The sequence below is a fragment of the Molothrus aeneus genome, unplaced genomic scaffold, assembly GCF_037042795.1.
Source record: "Molothrus aeneus isolate 106 unplaced genomic scaffold, BPBGC_Maene_1.0 scaffold_70, whole genome shotgun sequence".
In the NCBI taxonomy this organism is placed as follows: domain Eukaryota; kingdom Metazoa; phylum Chordata; class Aves; order Passeriformes; family Icteridae; genus Molothrus; species Molothrus aeneus.
In genome coordinates this window covers 290914-304877 of record NW_027099222.1, presented here as the reverse complement: position 1 = coordinate 304877, position 13964 = coordinate 290914, and the positions used below count along the sequence as shown (strand labels likewise).

Sequence of the window (13964 nt, the reverse complement as noted above, 5' to 3'; positions counted from 1 at the left end):
GGTTTTTTTACCCCAAATTTCTGGGGTTTTACCCCAAATTTCTGGGATTTTTTTTACCCCAAATTTCCAGGATTTTATCCCAAATTTCTGGGATTTTTTTTACCCCAAATTTCTGGATTTTACCCCAAATTTCTGGGATTTATCCCAAATTTCTGGGATTTTATCCCAAAATTCCGGGATTTTATCCCAAATTTCTGGGATTTTTTTACCCCAAATTCCGGGGATTTTATCCCAAATTTCTGGGATTTTTGTGAGTTTTTTGCAGGAGTTTTTTGGGGATTTTTTGGGAATTTTTGAGGGATTTTAGGGAGATTTTTTGGGGAGATTTTGGATGTTTTTTTGAGGTTTTTTGGGGAATTTTTCAGGGGATTTTTTGTGAGATTTTTGACGTATTTTGGGAATTTTGGCAGGTTTGGGCATTTTCAGGGGATTTTGGGGAGATTTTTGGGGATTTTTGGGGGGATTTTGGAGGATCTTGGGGGAATTTTTTGGGGATTTTTGGGGGGATTTTGGAGGATCTTGGGGGGAATTTTTTGGGGATTTTTGGGGGGATTTTGGAGGATCTTGGGGGGAATTTTTTGGGGATTTTTGGGGGGATTTTTGGAGGATCTTGGGGGGATTTTTTGGGGATTTTTGGGGGGATTTTAGAGGATCTTGGGGATTTTTGGGGATTTTTGGGGGGATTTTGGAGGATCTTGGGGGGATTTTTGGGGAATTTTGGGGGGATTTTGGAGGATCTTGGGGGGGATTTTTGGGGATTTTGGGGGGATTTTGGAGGATCTTGGGGGATTTTTTGGGGATTTTTGGGGGGATTTTAGAGGATCTTGGGGGGATTTTTTGGGGATTTTGGGGATTTTGGGAGGATCTTGGGGGATTTTTTTGGGGAATTTTGGGGGGATTTTGGAGGATCTTGGGGGGAATTTTTTGGGGCTTTTTGGGGGATTTTGGAGGATTTTTGGGGGGATTTTTGGGGGATTTTTGGGGGGATTTTGGGAGGATCTTGGGGGATTTTTTGGGGAATTTTGGGAGGGGATTTTGGAGGATCTTGGGGGGATTTTTTGAGGGGATTTTTTAAGAGCTTTTTGGGGTATTTTTGGGGCGTTTTAGGGCATTTTTGGGGTGCTCACCTTGGTCTCTCGGGCGATTTTGGTTTTCTGGTGCAGCAGGTAACTCACGATGGCCTCGCGCTCGTACAGGAACCCATCGGGGCTGCGGCAAAAATCCCAAAATTATTTGGGGTCAGCTGAATAAAAACCACAAAATTTGGGGGGGGTTTGGGGATGGTTTTGGGTTTTTTGGGGGGGGATTTTGGGGGCTTTGGGGTCTTGAGGGAGTTTTTGGGGTGGCTTTGGAGGTTTTGGGGGTCCTGGAGGAGATTTGGGGTGGTTTGGGGGAGTTTTTGGGGGTGATTTTGGGGCTTTTTTGAGGCGCTTTTGGGGCTGGTTTTGGGGGTGATTTTGGGGCTTTTCTGAGGCGCTTTTGGGGTATTTTGGGGTTTTTTTTTTGAGATGGTTTTGGGGTTTTTGAGGTACTTTTGGGGCTGATTTTGGGGCATTTTGGGGCTGTTTCAGGGATATTTTTGTGGGTGTTTTGGGGCTGTTTTGTGGGTATTTTTGTGAGTATTTTGGGGCAGTTTTGAGGTTGTTTTGTGGTAGTTTGGGGCAGATTTTGGGGCTATTTTGTGGGTATTTCTGGGAAGTTTTTGGGGCTGGTTTGGGGGCATTTGGGGGCTGTTTTGTGGGTATTTTTATGGATATTTTGGGGCAGTTTTTTGGACTATTTTATAGGTATTTCTGGGGCACTTCTGGGCTATTTATTTGGGTATTTCTGGGGGTATTTTGGGGATCCTTTTGAGGCACTTTGGGGGGGCATTTTTGGGGGTATTTCAAGGACATCTAGGACTTGTTTTCTAGGTATTTTTTGAAAGTATTTCGGGGTGTTTTGGGGGTATTTTTGAGGGTATTTCTGTGGCATTTTTGGGGCTGTTTTGTTGGCATTTTTGTGGGCATTTTGGGGCTGGTTTGGGGGTATTTTTGAGGGCATTTGGAGGGCTGCTTTGGGGGTATTTTGGGGCTGGTTTTGGGCATATTTGGGGGCTGTTTTGGGGGTATTTTGGGGCTGTCCTGCAGGAATTCTGGGGCATTTCGGGGCTGTTTTGTGGGTATTTTTATGGATATTTTGGGGCAGTTTTTGGACTATTTTGTGAGTATTTCTGGGGCACTTTCTGGGGCTATTATTTGGGTATTTCTGGGGGGTATTTTGGGGGTCCTTTTGAACCACTTTGGGGGTATTTTGGGGGTATTTCGCGACTGTTTTAGGGCTATTTCGGGGGGCATTTTGGGGCTCACTCACGTCACCACGGGGTCCCGGCAGGGCTGCAGGGACACAGCAACAATCGAAATCCTTGATGGCGTCACGCCCCACCCGCACCCGCTGCGTGCCGTAACCCGAGGCCGCTACGAGGGACACAAAGCCACAATTGTCACCTCCCGTGCGTGTCCCCAAAGTCCCCAAACCCCTCCTGGTGCCAGGCGCCACCTGTGTCCTTCTTCCTCTCGTGGTAGCTGTATACGGCCCCCGCCGTGCAGTTCTTGCCGTGCCGCGTCATGGCCGCGCCTCAGCGACTCCGGGATGCTCCTAAAGGGATCGAGAGCAGAATTTAAAGAGGTCACGAGAGGTTTTTTGGGGAATTTTGGGGTTTTTTGGGGGGTTTTGGGGGGTTTGGGCGCGCGGCTCCCTCACGGCCGGCACCGGCGCAACACCGGAAGGCGGAAGTGGCGAACCGGAAGCGCGGCGGGTAAAAGGGTCCGGGGGGAGCAGCGTTTTGGTTCCGCCCCCCGTCTCCCAGCTCCAGTTTGCACCAGTTCCGCTCAGTTGCTCTCAGCAGCTTAGCCACGCCCCCTCCGTGCTGATCCAAGCCCCGCCCCTATAGGGAGAAAGTCCCGCCTCTTTTCCTTTTATCGGGATGGCAGGGCCACACCCTTACCCCGCCCCTTCCCTATAGAAAATGCCTAGCCCCGCCCCTTCCCTTGCCCCTTTATTGCCTATAGACGCAGTTTGGCCCCGCCCCTAAGGGCTCCCGCCACTGTGTGGCCACACCTCTTTTCCATATATGGAGGAGCGTAACCCCGCCCCTTCGATCGCCTATAGAAAGCTCTTGGCCCTGTCCCAAGGGCTCCCGCCAGCGTCTAACCACGCCCCCTTTCCATATATGGAAGTGGCTAACCCCGCCTCTTTAGAACGTATAGATACGGGTTGGCCCCGCCCCTTCAGAGCGCCTGCTATTGTGTGGCCACGCCTCCTTTCCATATATGGAACCTCTGAACCCCGCCCTTGAATAGTTTATAGAAGCAGCTTAGCCCCACCCCTAAGGGCTCCTGGAAGTGTCTAATCACGCCCCTTTTCCATATATGGAGGCAGTTAACTCCGCCCTTTAATCGCCTTTAGAAACAACTTAGCTCCGCCCCTAAGGGCTCCTGCCATCGTTTAACCACGCCCCTTTTCCATATATGGGGAGATTACCCCGCCCCTCGTCACAGTTTAGCCCCGCCCCCTCAGCGCCCCCTCTCCTGCGTGACCACGCCCCCTTTCCATATATGGACGCGCCTAACCCCGCCCTTTTGTCGCAACTTGGCTCCGCCCTCTCAGCGCTCCCGCCACTGCATGGCCACGCCCTTTTGCCCATTTACGGCCGCGCTTGGCCCCGCCCCTTTCCCCCTCACAGACATTGTCTCCCAGCGCCGCTTTCCCCGCCCCTTTTCCCTTATACGGTCACGCACCGACCCCGCCCCTCTCTCCCAATTGGCCCGCGCCGGCCCCGCCCCCTCCCGCCGCGCTCCCGCCGGCGCGCGGCCCCGCTCGGGCCCCGCGCGGTGCAGTGTGGGAGGAAGCGGCGGCGCGCGGCCCCGCTCCATCATGGCGGCTCCGTGAGGCGCCCCCCGCCCGGCCGCCCCCCGGCCCCCCCGGCCCTCGACCCCCGCCCGGCCCCGGGGGGCGCCGCCCCCATGGACAGGAACTACCCGGCCGCCGGGTTCGGGGACCCGCTCAGCGCCGGGCCCGGCTGGAGCTACGAGCGCTCGGCCAAGGCCAGGTGAGCCCCGGGGGGAGCGAGCGGGAGGGGGGGGAGGAAGGGGGCGCGCACCGGGGGGGGGAGCGGGGATGGGGGGAATGGGGGGGATGGGGGGGGTTGGGGTGAGAGGGGGTTTGGGGTGAGGGGGGGTTTGAGGTGCAGGGTCCCGTTACAGCGGGATTTGGGGTGCCAAGGGATTTGGGATGAGGGTGTCCCGTTACACCGGGATTTGGGGTGCAGAGAGATTTGGGGTGCAGCGTCCCGTTACAGCGGGATTTGGGCTGAGGGGGGGTTTGGAGTGAGAGGGTCCCGTTGCACTGAGGTTTGGGGTGTGCTGGGATTTGGGGTGAGGGGGTCCGGTTACGCCGGGATTTGGGGTGAAGAGGTCCCGTTACAGCGGGATTTGGGGTGTGCTGGGGTTTGGGGTGCAGGAGGTTTGGGGTGCTGTGATCCCGTTACACCGGGGTTTGGGGTGCAGGAGGTTTGGGGTGCTGTGATCCCGTTACACCGGGGTTTGGGGTGTGCTGGGATTTGGGGTGTCCCAGCAGCACTGGGGTCCTGTGATCCCCTTACACCGGGATTTGGGCTGTGCTGGGATCTGGGGTACAAGGATCCCGTTACATCGGGATTTGGGCTGTGCTGGGATTTGGGGTGCTGGGATCCCGTTACATCGGGATTTGGGCTGTGCTGGGATTTGGGGTGCTGGGATCCCGTTACTCCGGGGTTTGGGGTGTGCTGGGATTTGGGGTGTCCCAGCAGTACTGGGGTCCTGCGCTCCCCTTACACCGGGATTTGGGGTGTGCTGGGATCTGGGGTACAAGGATCCCATTACTCCGGGGTTTGGGGTGAGAGGGGGTTTGGAGTGAAGGGGATTTGGGGTGCTGGGATCCCGTTACTCCGGAGTTTGGGGTGAGAAGGGATTTGGAGTGAAGGGGATTTGGGGTGTCCCAGCAGTGTTGGGGTCCTGCAATCCCGTTACAGCGGGGTTTGGGGTGAGGGGGTCCCGTTACTCCGGGGTTTGGGGTGCTGGAGTATTGGGGTGCTGTGATCCCGTTGCACCGGGGTTTGGGGTGTGCTGGGATTTGGCGTGCAGAGGAATTTAGGGTGAAAGGGGTCCCGTTACACTGGGATTTGGGGTGCAGGAGGTTTGGGATGCTGTGATCCTGTTACTCCGGGATTTGGGATGTGCTGGGATTTGGGGTGTCCCCAGCAGTGTTGGGGTCCTGCAATCCCATTACAGTGGGGTTTGGGGTGCTGGAGTATTGGGGTGCTGGGATCCCGTTACTCCGGGGTCTGGGGTGTGCTGGGATTTGGGGTACAAGGATCCCGTTACTCCGGGGTCTGGGGTGTGCTGGGATTTGGGGTACAAGGATCCCGTTACTCCGGGGTCTGGGGTGTGCTGGGATTTGGGGTGCTGAGTTATTTGGGATGTGCGGATCCTGTTACCCTGGGAATTGGGCTGTGGAGGGATTTGGGGTGAGGGATCCCATTACACCGGGATTTGGGGTGCAGGAGGTTTGGGATGCTGGGATCCCATTACAGCGGGATTTGAAGGGTGCTGGAATTTGGGGTGAGGGGGTCCCGTTACTCTGGGATTTGGAGTGCGCTGGGATTTGGGGTGCGCTGGGATTTGGGGTGAGGGTGTCCCATTATTCTGGGATTTGAGGTGCTGAGGGATTTGGGGTGTCCCAGCAGTTTTGGGGTCCTACAATGCTGTTACACCGGGATTTGGGGTGAGGGGGTCCCATTACTCTGGGATTTGGGGTGAGAGGATCCCATTACTCTAGGATTTGGGGTGTGCTGGGTTTGGGGTGCAGGGTCCCGTTACTCTGGGATTTGGGGTGTGCTGGGATTTGGGGTGAGGGGGTCCCGTTCCTCTGGGATTTGGGGTGCAGGGTCCCATTACTCCGGGATTTGGGGTGAGGGGTTCCCATTACTCCGGGATTTGGGGTGAGAGGATCCCATTACTCTGGGATTTGGGGTGTGCTGGGTTTGGGGTGCAGGGTCCCGTTACTCTGGGATTTGGGGTGAGGGGGTCCCGTTACTCTGGGATTTGGGGTGTGCTGGGATTTGGGGTGAGGGGGTCCCGTTCCTCTGGGATTTGGGGTGCAGGGGTCCCATTACTCCGGGATTTGGGGTGAGGGGGTCCCGTTACTCTGGGATTTGGGGTGTGCTGGGATTTGGGGTGTCCCAGCAGTGTTGGGGTCCTGCAGTCCTGTTGTTACACCGGGGTTTGGGCTGAGGGGAGTTTTGGGGTGCAGGTGGCAGCATTTGAGACTCGTTACGCCGGGCTTTGGGGTGTCCCTAGAGTGTTGGGGGTCCTGTGATCCTATTACTATGGGATTTGGGGTGCTGGGGGATTTGGGGTGCTGGGATTTAGGGTCCTGTGATCCTATTACTATGGGATTTGGGGTGCTGGGGGATTTGGGGTGCTGGGATTTGGGGTGCAGGGATCCCGTTACACCGGGATTGGGGTGTGCTGAGATTTGGGGTTTGCTGGGATTTGGGGTGTCCCTGGGGTACTGAGATGCTGAGATCCCCTTACGGGGTGAGGGGGTCCCGTTACACCGGGATTTGGGGTGAAGGAGGTTTGGGATGCTGGGATCCCATTACAGTGGGATTTGGGGTGCTGGGATTTGGGGTGCAGGGATCCCATTACAGTGGGATTTGGGGTGCTGGGATTTGGGGTGCAGGGATCCCATTACAGTGGGATTTGGGGTGCAGGGATCCCATTACAGTGGGATTTGGGGTGCTGGGATGCCGTTACACCGGGATTTGGGGTGCTGGGATTTGGGGTGCAGGGTCCTGTTACTCTGGGATTTGGGGTGCTGGGATCCCGTTACAGTGGGATTTGGGGTGCTGGGATTTGGGGTGCAGGGATCCCGTTACACCGGGATTTGGGGTGCAGGGATTTGGGGTGCAGGGATCCCGTTACACCGGGATTTGGGGTGCTGGGATTTGGGGTGCAGGGATCCCGTTACACCGGGATTTGGGGTGCAGGGGTCCTGTTACACCAGGGCTTGGGGTGCTGATGGATTTGGGGTGCTCCGGGATTTGGGGTGCTGGGGGTCCTGTTGTATCAAGTTTTGGGGTGCTCTGGGATTTGGGGTGTCACACCTGAGTGTCAATGCCTGGCTCACCTGTGTCACACGTGTCACACCTGTGCAGGGCTGTGTCACACCTGTGTGTGTGTGTGTCACACCTGTGTGTGTGCCTGTGTCACACCTGAGTGTGTCTGTGTCACACCTGAGTGTGTGTGTCTGTGTCACACCTGTGTGTGTGCCTGTGTCACACCTGTGTGTGTGTCTGTGTCACACCTGTGTGTGTGTCTGTGTCACACCTGAGTGTGTCTGTGTCACACCTGTGTGTGTCTGTGTCACACCTGTGTGTGTGCCTGTGTCACACCTGTGTGTGTCTGTGTCACACCTGTGTGTGTGTCTGTGTCACACCTGTGTGTGTCTGTGTCACACCTGTGTGTGTGTCTGTGTCACACCTGAGTGTCACACCTGTGTCACACCTGAGTGTGTGTCTGTGTCACACCTGAGTGTCAGTGTTTGTGTCACACCTGAGTGTGCCTGTGTCACACCTGTGTGTGCCTGTGTCACACCTGTGTGTGTGTCTGTGTCACACCTGAGTGTCACACCTGAGTGTGTGTCTGTGTCACACCTGTGTCACACCTTAGTGTCAGTATCTGCTGCATGTGTACGTGTGTCACACCTGTCACACACCTGTGTCACACCTGTCACAGCATTGTGGGGTGGTGACAGTCACACCTGTCTGTCTGTCTGTCTGTCTGTCTGTCCAGCCTGGCGTACGGGGGTGGGGTCTGTGATGGTGGGGAGGTGACAATGCCGTGCTGTGACACTCTCCTGTCTGTCTGTCTGTCTGTCTGTCCAGCCTGGTGTACGGGGTGGGTCTGTGACGGTGGGGGGGTGTGTGACACTGCCGTGCTGTGACACTCTCCTGTCTGTCTGTCTGTCTGTCTGTCTGTCCAGCCTGGCGTACGGGGGTGGGTCTGTGATGGTGGGGGCTGTGACACTGCCGTGCTGTGACACTCTCCTGTCTGTCTGTCTGTCTGTCTGTCCAGCCTGGTGTACGGGGGTGGGTCTGTGACGGTGGGGCTGTGACAATGCCGTGCTGTGACACTCTCCTGTCTGTCTGTCTGTCTGTCTGTCCAGCCTGGTGTACGGGGGTGGGTCTGTGATGGTGGGGCTGTGACAATGCCGTGCTGTGACACTCTCCTGTCTGTCTGTCTGTCTGTCTGTCTGTCCAGCCTGGCGTACGGGGGTGGGTCTGTGACGGTGGGAGGGTGTGTGACACTGCCGTGCTGTGACACTCTCCTGTCTGTCTGTCTGTCTGTCTGTCTGTCCCAGCCTGGTGTACGGGGGCTCGCGGGGGTCCCACCCTGACCCGGACCTGCTGCACCGGCAGCCGTACGGAGCCCCCCACCCTCTGCAGGGCTATGCGGCCAACCACCACCCGCCAGGTACGGACACCTGCTGGCACCCGGGGGCATTTACTGGCACCTGGGGGCACCTGGGGGCATTTACTGGCACCTGCTGGCCCCTGGGGGCACCCGATGGCATTTACTGGCACCTGCTGGCCCCTGGGGGCACCCGATGGCATTTACTGGCACCTGGTGGCACCTGGGGGCACCTGATGGCATTTACTGGCACCTGCTGGCACCTAGGGGCACCTGATGGCATTTACTGGCACCTGCTGGCCCCTGGGGGCACCCGATGGCATTTACTGGCACCTGGTGGCACCTGGGGGCACCTGATGGCATTTACTGGCACCTGGTGGCACCTGGGGGCACCTGATGGCATTTACTGGCACATGCTGGCACCTAGGGGCACCTGATGGCATTTACTGGCACTTGATGGCACCTGGTGGCACCTGATGGCATTTACTGGCACTTGATGGCACCTGGGGGCACCTGGGGGCATTTACTGGCACCTGATGGCATCTGGGGGCACCTGATGGCATTTACTGGCACCTGCTGGCACCCGATGGCATTTACTGGCACCTGCTGGCACCTGGTGGCACCTGATGGCATTTACTGGCACCTGATGGCATCTGGGGGCACCCGATGGCATTTACTGGCACCTGCTGGCACCTGGTGGCACCTGATGGCATTTACTGTCACCTGATGGCACCTGCTGTCATTTACTGGCACCTGATGGCGCCTGGTGGCACCTGATGTCATCTACTGGCACCTGCTGGCACCTTCTGTCGCCTACTGTCACCTGTTGTCACCTCTGTCACCTATTGTCAGCTTCTGCCACCTGATGGCACCTGCTGGCACCTGGTCTCACCTGGTGTCACCTGCTGGCACCTGCTGGCACCGTCTGCCACCTTCTGTCATCTACTGTCGCCTGCTGTCAGCTTCTGTCATCTACAGTCACCTGCTGGCACCTGCTGGCACCTTCTGCCACCTGCTGGCATCTGGTGTCACCTGCTGGCACCTGCTGGCACCGTCACCGTCTGTCATCTACTGTCACCTTCTGTCACCTACTGTCACCTACTGTCACTTTCTGTCATCTACTGTCACCTTCTGTCACCTTCTGTCATCTACTGTCACCTACTGTCAGCTTCTGTCACCTCTGTCACCTGCTGTCACCTTCTGTGACGCGCTGTCACCTGCTGTCACCTCTGTCACCTGTCACCTTTATCACCGATTGTCACCTGCTGTCATCTCTGTCACTTTGCGTCCCCTACTGTTCCTCCTTTATCACCTCCTGTCACTTCCTATCGCCTTCTGTCACCGATTGTCACCTGCTGGCACCGATTGTCACCTGCTGGCACCGATTGTCATCTACTGTTACCTACTGTGACCCCCTGTCACCCTCTGTCACCTTTTGTCACTTACTGTCACCTTCTCTCACCTTTTGTCGCCCCCTGTCACCTTCTGTTCCTCCTTATCACCTTCTGTCACCTCTGTTACCCACGGTCACCTTCTGTCATCTCCTGTCACCTTCTGTCACCAATTGTCACCTACTGTCACCCCCTGTCATCTCTTGTCATCTCCTGTCACCTTTTGTCACCTACTGTCACCTCTGTCACCTTTCGTCACCTACTGTCACCTTCTCTCACCTTTGTCACCTTCTCTCACCTTTGTCACCTCCTGTCACTTTCTGTCACCTCCTGTCACCCACCTTGTGCCACCCTGACCGTGCAGCACCACCACCCCAGGTCCCTGTGTCACCTTGGTGTCCTCGTGTTGTGTCACCCTGGGACATTTCTCCCCTCACATTTCCCGCCCTTTTCTCCCCTCACATTTTCCACCAATTTTCCCTCACATTTCCCAATTTTCCCTCACATTTCCCGATTTTTCCTGTCCTTTTTCCCCTCACATTTCCCGCCCTTTTCTCCCCTCACATTTTCCACCAATTTTCCCTCACATTTCCCAATTTTCCCTCACATTTCCCGATTTTCCCTCACATTTCCCACTTTTTCCTGTCCTTCCCCCCCCATTTCCCACCCTTTTCCCTCATGTTTCCCACTCACATTTCTCACTTTCCCCCCACATCTTGCCCGCCATTTTCCCCTCACGTTTTTGCTATCTTGACCCTCCATGTCTCCGCTCTTTTCCCCCCTCACGTTTCCCACTCTTTTTTCCCTCACATTTTTCACCAATTTTCCCTCACATTTCCCAATTTTCCCTGCCCTTTTTCCCCTCACATTTCCAGCACTTTTCCCCATTTCCCACCCTTCTCCCCTCATGTTTGCCACTCACGTTTCCCCCTCACATTTCCCCCTTTTTCCCCAAATCTTAGCCGCCATTTTCCCCTCATGTTTTTCCTGTCTTGACCCCTCACGTCTCCACCCTTTTCTCCCTCCCATTTCCTGCTCTTTTTCCCCTCACATTTCCCACATTTTTCCCCTCACATTTCCCGCCCTTTTCTCCCCTCACATTTCCCAATTTTTCCTGCCCTTTTCCCCTCACATTTCCTGCCCTTTTCCCCTCACATTTCCCTCATTTTTTCCCCTCCCATTTCCCACCAATTCTTCCCTCATGCCCTTTTCCCCCTCACATTTTCCACCCTTTTTCCCTTCACGTTTCCATTGATTTCCTTTCTTGCGTTTGCTGCCATTTTATCCCCTCAAGTTTTACACCTTTCTTTTTCTCACACATCTCACCTTTTTTCCTGTAATATTCCCCACCAATTTTTCCTATTATGATTTTTGCCACTTTGTTGTTTCATTTCCCACCCATTTCCCCTTCACATTTCCTATTCTTTACCCCTCATATTTCTCACTTTTTTCCCCTCACGTTTCCTGCCCTTTTCCCCTCACATTTCCCACCCTTTTTTCCCTCATTTCCCATTTTTTACCTCACATTTCCTGCTCTTTTTCCCCTCACATTTTCTGCTCTTTTTGCCCTCACATTTCCCACGTTTTCTTCCCTCACATTTCCCACCAATTTTTCCCACGTACCCTTTTTTCCTCCCTCACATTTTTTGCTTTTTTCCAATCATTTCCTACTTTTTCCCCCTCACATTTCCCACCCTTTATCCCCTCAGGTTTCTATCTCCTTTCCTGTGCCATTTCATCCCATCAAGTTTCACACCTTTCTTTTTCTCACATTTCTCACCTTTTTTTCCCCCAACATTTCCCACCGATTTTTCCCTTTACATTTCGTGTTGTTTTATTGTCTCATTTCCCAACCATTTTCCCCTCACATTTCCCACTCTTTGCCCCTCACATTCCTTACCCTTTTCTCCCCTCGCATTTCCCCCCTTTTCTCCCCTTGTTTCATACCTTTTTTTCTCTCATTTCCTGTCCTTTTCACTCAGCTTTATTGTCCTTTTTGCCTTCCATTTGCTGCCTTTTCTCCCCTCACGTTTCCCACCCTTTTCTCCCCTCACATTTCTCACTTTTCCCCTCACATTTTCTGCCCTTTTTCCTCTCACACTTCCTGCTTTTTCCCCTCACATTTCCTGTCTTTTTTCCTTGTGTTTTCCTCCTTTTTCCCCTCACATTTCCCCTCATTTTCCCCTCACGTTTCCCTTTTCTCCCTCATGTTTCCCTCCCTTTTACCCCTCACATTTCTCACTTTCCCCCTCACATTTTCTGCCCTTTTTCTTCTCATACTTTTTGCCTTTTCCCCTCACGTTTCCCCCCATTTTCCCCCTCACATTTCCCTCCCTTTTCTCCCCTCACATTTCCCGCCCTTTTCTCCCCTCACATTTCCCTCCCTTTTCCCCCTCACATTTCTCACTTTTCCCCTCACATTTCCTGTCTTTTTTCCTTGTGTTTTCCTCCCTTTTCTCCCCTCACATTTCCCGCCCTTTTCTCCCCTCACATTTCCCGCCATTTTTCCCCCTCACATTTCCCGCCATTTTTTCCTCCTTTCCCCCCATTTTTCTCACATCCCATTTTCCATCCGCTCACCCCAAAACCTCCCACGTTTGTCACCCCACCCCTGTGTCCCTGTCACCCTTTGCTGCCACGTCCCCGTGTCACCCTGACCCTGTAAATGTCATGGCCGTGGTGTCCCCGAGGTGTCCCCGAGGTGTCCCCAGGCCTGCACTGCTCAGGTCACCCCAAAGTGTCCCCTTCAATCCCCTCCCTGTCCTTGAGGGGGGGTCACAGCCACTGTGTCCCCACGTCCCCAGGGTGTCCCCAAGGTGTCCCCAGGGTGTCCCTGAGGTGTCCCCAAGCTGTCCCTGTCCCCAGGGCTGTCGGGGCTCTACCCCAGGGTGTCCCCGAGCTGTCCCCATGGTGTCCCCAGATCTGTCAGGGCTCTACCCCACAGTGTCCCCGTGCTGTCCCCAGGGCTGTCGGGGCTCTTCGAGATGGGGCTGCACCCCAGGGTGTCCCTGAGCTGTCCCCATGGTGTCCCCAGGGTGTCCCCAAGGTGTCCCCAGGGTGTCCCTGAGCTGTCCCCGTGCTGTCCCCGAGCTGTCCCCACAGTGTCCCCGTGCTGTCCCCAGGGCTGTCGGGGCTCTTCAAGATGGGGCTGCACCCCAGGGTGTCCCTGAGCTGTCCCCAGGGTGTCCCCAAGCTGTCCCCACAGTGTCCCTGTGCTGTCCCCAGGGCTGTTGGGGCTCTTTGAGACGGGGCTGCTCTCCAGGGTGTCCCCGAGCTGTCCCCAGGGTGTCCCCAAGCTGTCCCCAAGCTGTCCCCACACTGTCCCCGTGCTGTCCCCAGGGCTGTCGGGGCTCTTTGAGACGGGGCTGCTCCCCATGGTGTCCCTGAGCTGTCCCCAGGGTGTCCCCGAGTTGTCCCCAGGGTGTCCCCAAGCTGTCCCCACAGTGTCCCTGTGCTGTCCCCAGGGCTGTTGGGGCTCTTTGAGACGGGGCTGCACCCCAGGGTGTCCCTGAGCTGTCCCCGTGCTGTCCCCGAGCTGTCCCCACAGTGTCCCCGAGCTGTCCCCAGGGTGTCCCCAGGGTGTCCCCGTGCTGTCCCCAAGCTGTCCCCACAGTGTCCCCGTGCTGTCCCCAGGGCTGTCGGGGCTCTTCGAGACGGGGCTGCACCACGCGGGGGGCGCTGCCCCCGACGCCTCCGTCATGAACCTGATCTCAGCGCTGGAGTCACGGGGACCCCAGCCCGGACCCTCGGCCTCGTCCCTGCTCTCCCAGTTCCGCACGCCCTCCTGGCAGACTGGTGGGTCTGGGGGCTTTCATTGGGGTGGGGGTCCCAGTTCTGCACCCCCTCCTGGCAGACTGGTGGGTCTGGGGGCTTTTTGGGGGGTTTGGGGACGGGGTCCCAGTTCTGCACCCCCTCCTGGCAGACTGGTGGGTCTGGGGGCTTTTTGCGGGGGGGGGGGGTCTTTATGCTGCTTTGGTTTTGGGGGAGGTTTTTTATTTAATTTTTCATGGGGAGGGGGGAGTCCTATTTTTGTCTTGTTGTTCTGCATTTGGGGGGGGTCCCCATTTACCCCTATTGGGGT

General features: G+C 55.9%; 2 protein-coding genes across 2 annotated transcripts in view; one reads left to right on the top strand and one right to left on the bottom strand.

Annotated features, from left to right (window-relative positions):
* Window positions 1–1051: 1051 nt before the first annotated feature.
* Window positions 1052–2773, bottom strand: NOSIP (nitric oxide synthase interacting protein). The gene is given in 4 exon segments (XM_066571488.1): window positions 1052–1209; window positions 2353–2385; window positions 2387–2456; window positions 2539–2773. Coding segments are annotated over 4 exon segments (279 nt in total). The 5' UTR covers window positions 2609–2773; the 3' UTR covers window positions 1052–1103.
* A 1231-nt stretch (window positions 2774–4004) lies between these two features.
* PRR12 (proline rich 12) overlaps window positions 4005–13964 on the top strand; it is a 34350-nt gene continuing 24390 nt past the window's right edge. The window contains exons 1-3 of the mRNA XM_066571475.1: window positions 4005–4090; window positions 8443–8555; window positions 13517–13678. Of these exons, the coding sequence (XP_066427572.1) occupies window positions 4005–4090; window positions 8443–8555; window positions 13517–13678 (361 nt within the window). The remainder of the gene's footprint in view (window positions 4091–8442; window positions 8556–13516; window positions 13679–13964) is intronic.